Here is a 4,687-nt window from a genome sequence, read left to right as displayed (position 1 = left end):
GCTAACCCCTACTTCACACTGGAAGCATCAGCAGAGCTGAGCGGCAACAGAACGATTTGCTGGCGGCTTTTGCTGCGGTCCAGTATAAATCGGGAGAATTTTGGCCGCGGAACAGCTTCCTCGCTGGACTCGCGAGATCACAAAATCTCTGGAGTTTACGCCATCTGCCATTAAACTAAAAATCATGTTTGTTGGTAACACTTTATAATAAGTGCACACTATTAAGCATTAGCTGCACTTCTGGAACAATACTGGGGGTAATTAAGTCGTTAGAGGTCACATGTTTTGATTTGTCAAACATAGCGGTTTTACACTGAAATTGTATGTGATTTCCTTTCTAGCCCTATGTTAACTGTGGAAATTTCCGTGTCACAGAAGCGGCACATGGCAAAAATAGAACCAATTTTTTAAATTCTTTAGCGGCACAGCGAGCCGCTTCTGGGACGCACCTGAAAATTTCCACGTCATGGCTGGCTTGAATCACCGCCATAGACTATAATGGATTCTAATTTGAAGCAGTGATGTTCTGCTGTCGTTCCACGCCACTGATGCTTCCCGTGTGAAGTAGGGATTAGTGTGGGTTAGCAGGTATTGAGTTCATCGCACCCGTACGTCATTAACTGTGTTTGCATGCAAATAAATAAATGAAAGAGTAAAACCTGCAGAGTGACATCACTTTGTGACTCAGTCTAATCATCTGAGGTCAGAATCTGCTGGTTTCTTGGGTTCCGTCTGAACTTTCATCATTACCCGTGAGCAAAAGTTCAACAAACATGACAAATAAATAAAGATTAAATAAACTAAAACCTATTCAGTAAGCATTAACAAACCTTTTGTCACATTGTTAGAAGAGAAAACAATCACTGACCCTAGAGGAGGAATGACACACCACTTTACATTTATTCGACACGTTGTTCTTTTAATGTGGAGGCGGCAGGTCAGCTCATTGTCACTGATGCTCTCGTGTTGTTCTCGTAGTACCGTAGACTCGTTCTGTCATGCTGCCAGATAAATATCTTCAGTTTAGTCTGTGGATGTGGCAGGAGGGAACGATGGCTGGTCTGAAGCAGACGTCCATCCACGTGCAGTTGCAACCCATCTGGTCAACATCTGACGAAGGCTCTGAGGAAGCTAGCCATCGCTAGCAGCAGTGCTGTGGCTGCAGTAAGAGTCACAATGGAGTTCCAACCTACCTCAATCCCCTGAGGGAAGACATGAAAAGAGCAGCATTTACATCTTCTGCTGATGAATTGTGCAACAGCCTAATAAAAAGTAGATCAACATTTAAAATCAAAAGGAGTTTGTTGAAATAAATATCAGCTGAGTCAGCATTTAAATGTTCCTTTTGTCTCCGCTGGTGAACAGCTCATCACTCTCGCCAAAGCCACAACTTCTATTTAACCTGAACAAACATGAACAAATGTGCTGTTTTGTGAGCTTAAATGAGCATTTGTTACGAGTTTTAGTTAATTTATTTTTTTGTGCTTCAGAGTCTCAACTCCAGACCAAGGGATGCTCCTCTAACATTTCCTCATGGCTTAAGATTTCTGTTTCCCATCCACACATCAGTGGTAACCATTGCTGTTACTGCTGCCCAGTAGGACAGGATACAGATTACCTTTTAGGCATAGTTGTATTAATCCTGAGTAAAATATATTTCATCACATACTGTTCTACGTGTTTTTTCTTCTGAATTTTGAAAATGTCGTCACTAAAGTTTTTCAAATGTTTATTTTTGGAAAAAAAAAACCTAGATAATTATTCAGTAATTCATCATCCTATCTGCCTATGCCTCTCCAGGGTAGCAGGGAATTTTAACCTGCAACCTCCTTGCTGCAAGGCAACTGTGCCACCATGCAGCTTCTTAGATAAATATCCTAGGAGATGGTTTAAATAGTCAAAAATATAATCTAATTTCTAACCAAACAGAACCCAAAGCTAGGTTCTGCACTATAAATAGAAACCAAAACATGCATCTATAATGCTTTATGGCAGGAATTATAAACATGACATGGATCTTTAATCTTTGATGAACTGTTTTTCACCAGAAAGTTTCATTTTTAACTTTGCTTTTCTGTTCAGACGTTATTTTGCTTTATTTATGTCAAACTGCCCACCTGTCCCATCATGTAGACCTTCAACATTCAGTGCAGCAAATTGAAAAACTTTTAAAAACAACAAATCATGCAAAAAGTGCTTTTTTTTTCCAGTGTCCCACTTATTTTACCATCAAAGTGAAGACAACTTTGTTTGCTTTTAAAACTTTTGTTCATTCTGACTCTAACAGATGACTATTTATTTTGTTTATTCAGTAAAAGTTTGTGTTATTTATACAAGTGTGTTAATTTTGTGAATAAAAAGCAGGTGTGCATGAAAAAATGAGGAGTTCCTCTCATACCTTGCTCTCTGGGACGCCAACTCCGACAACCAGCACCAGACCACAGCCACAATTATAATCATTCCTATGAAGGGGATGGAGAGAACAGGGTGCTCAGATGGATGGATGAATCTCTGAGGAGGGAACGGAAACAAACACAAACACCACGTAGATGAGGGATGAGTGAATGAACAAAAAATTATAAAAACAAACACATTGAGCTGTGACAAAAATCCATAAACTAAAATGGGATATGATTCATGACGATGATTTATTGGGAGATGAATGGTTTATTTTTCCTTTTGAACCACTGATGCATAACTTATTAAAGACATAAACATCATCTCAGTGTGAGTGTGAGTGTGTGTGCAGGACTGTGTGGCATTTGTGGTCAGCCTGCGACAGCAGGAAAAACAAAGACACCCAGTGTGAATGTAGCGACTAGCATGTGAAGGCGTTAAAATCTCTGTCTCCTCATCGTGTTGCTCATTTGGTTTTATGACCAAATCTGTCGCTGGACAGGCTGAGAGGTCATGGACATTCAGAGAACAAGGACAGCACCAGAGACAGGCACAGGTGGACAGTTTGACACAACGCAGACACATCTGGCTGTTGCAGACAAATGCATTAACAGATTTGCTAGTAGAGACTTTCCGCTGACCTTTTATCTGAAATGAAAGCATATCTTTGAGATTAAATGATAATTAATCTATCTGACTGACATGACACATAAAGTGTTCATTATTCTGGCTTCTGTAAGCATCACATGGTAGATTTTTAGAAACAAAAACAAAACAAGAAAAGCTGTCTTGACAATAATTTAAATTGTGTGGTTTGTAAATTAGGAAGACATAAACTTCTAATTAAAACACAGATCCTGTTAGATTTGTCATTAATGTAGGAGTCTGGAAGCTCCTTTAATAAACTTTTCTGACATCTGCATTTAACAGCACAGTATACTTTATCTTTTCCATGTCTGAGTATTCAATTATAGATTAGTGTTTTGGTCCACCAGCGGTAATAAAGCATCGTCACAGCAACAGTCAGGACACGGATGCAGTGGGAGGAAGAGTTCCCAAACCACACAGTAACTACAAATATGGGCCGACAGGCCAGGTCGGCTCATATAACACATATATTGTCGCAGCATGGGACACACACACACACACACACACACACACACACACACACACACACACACACACACACACACACACACACACACACACCGGGCCCAACTGGGAGCCATTTGACATTTGTGTTAGCTGAAAATGTAGCTTCAAAATAAGAACATGTCTTTAGCTGGGTAGAATTATTAGAGTTTGAAAACAGTCAGAAGAAAAGTTCAGATCTGTTAAAGCAGATTTCTGTGAAAATATTTTAGAGAAACAGATTGACAAGCTAACAGCTAGTCTGAGCGAGGCTATTTTAGAACAACTCCAGTCCCCAAATTGTGGCTACATAAAATATCTTTAGAATGTGAAAGACAGTAAAAGACAAAGTATTTTTCATTGTTAACTCAGATCTTTCCATTCGTTTTTAACTGAAAAACTCATCGACTTGAGACGACTGTTCTTTAACATTTTGTAGATGTTTGTTTTTCAACACTGCTGGGACATTTAGCTACATGCAGAGACCAATAAACCAGGGAAAGCACAGTCCCCCTTTTCTCTAAACTGAGGGTGTTCATAGATGAATCAACAACAAATACGATTTTAATCGTTTATAACGTTTCCATAGAACTCCACTTAAAAAGATCTGAATTATTGCTCCAGAAAGACTATATTTCATAACAAAACAAACATCAGCAAAAGCAGCTTTATTCTCCAGAGCTGCACAGCATTTTAAATGTTCTCCAAACGATGAGATTATAAAGGCTGCAGGTGTCTGATCTCTCACCTGAGCCCCCCCTGACAGCTTCTCCAGCTCTGCCTTGCAGCGCTGCAGCTCCTCCTCCAGCTCCGCCCTCTCCCTCTGACTGCTGTCATACAGGACCTGAAGCTCCTGCAGCTCCATCTTCAGACCATCACACTAAGAAACACAAAGATCCCTCAGACTGTTGAATTAAATCTAATTACTTGGTTCCACAGCCTACATACAGATTTAATCACTCAGCTAGAACAGCATCCTACCTCCATCTGAACCTGGGAGGCCTTCTCCTCAGCCTTCTTCAGCTGGTCTCTCAGTGAGAAGATCTCCCCAGTGCCTCCATTCCAGCTCGTCGGCGTCACTGGCTTCCCCTCAAATGAGATGTTTTTCTGGATGGAGGCATCCACCAGGCGATGGTTCTCCGACTGGGCCATGGTCATG

At 40.5% G+C, this 4,687-nt stretch overlaps 1 protein-coding gene across 1 annotated transcript in view; it reads right to left on the bottom strand.

Annotated features, from left to right (window-relative positions):
- Positions 1 to 974: 974 nt before the first annotated feature.
- Positions 975 to 4,687, bottom strand: part of ccdc136b (coiled-coil domain containing 136b) — a 53,412-nt gene continuing 49,699 nt past the window's right edge. Inside the window, exons 7-10 of the mRNA XM_015964153.3 lie at positions 4,510 to 4,687; positions 4,277 to 4,408; positions 2,399 to 2,511; positions 975 to 1,202 (exon numbers count right to left, since the gene is read on the bottom strand). The exon at positions 4,510 to 4,687 is cut by the window's right edge and continues 99 nt beyond it. Of these exons, the coding sequence (XP_015819639.3) occupies positions 1,190 to 1,202; positions 2,399 to 2,511; positions 4,277 to 4,408; positions 4,510 to 4,687 (436 nt within the window). The 3' untranslated portion in view covers positions 975 to 1,189. The remainder of the gene's footprint in view (positions 1,203 to 2,398; positions 2,512 to 4,276; positions 4,409 to 4,509) is intronic.

This window comes from Nothobranchius furzeri, chromosome 4, assembly GCF_043380555.1.
Source record: "Nothobranchius furzeri strain GRZ-AD chromosome 4, NfurGRZ-RIMD1, whole genome shotgun sequence".
Lineage (NCBI taxonomy): Eukaryota > Metazoa > Chordata > Actinopteri > Cyprinodontiformes > Nothobranchiidae > Nothobranchius > Nothobranchius furzeri.
The sequence above is the reverse complement of the archived record's forward strand: the minus strand, read 5'-3'. Positions and strand labels throughout refer to the sequence as shown.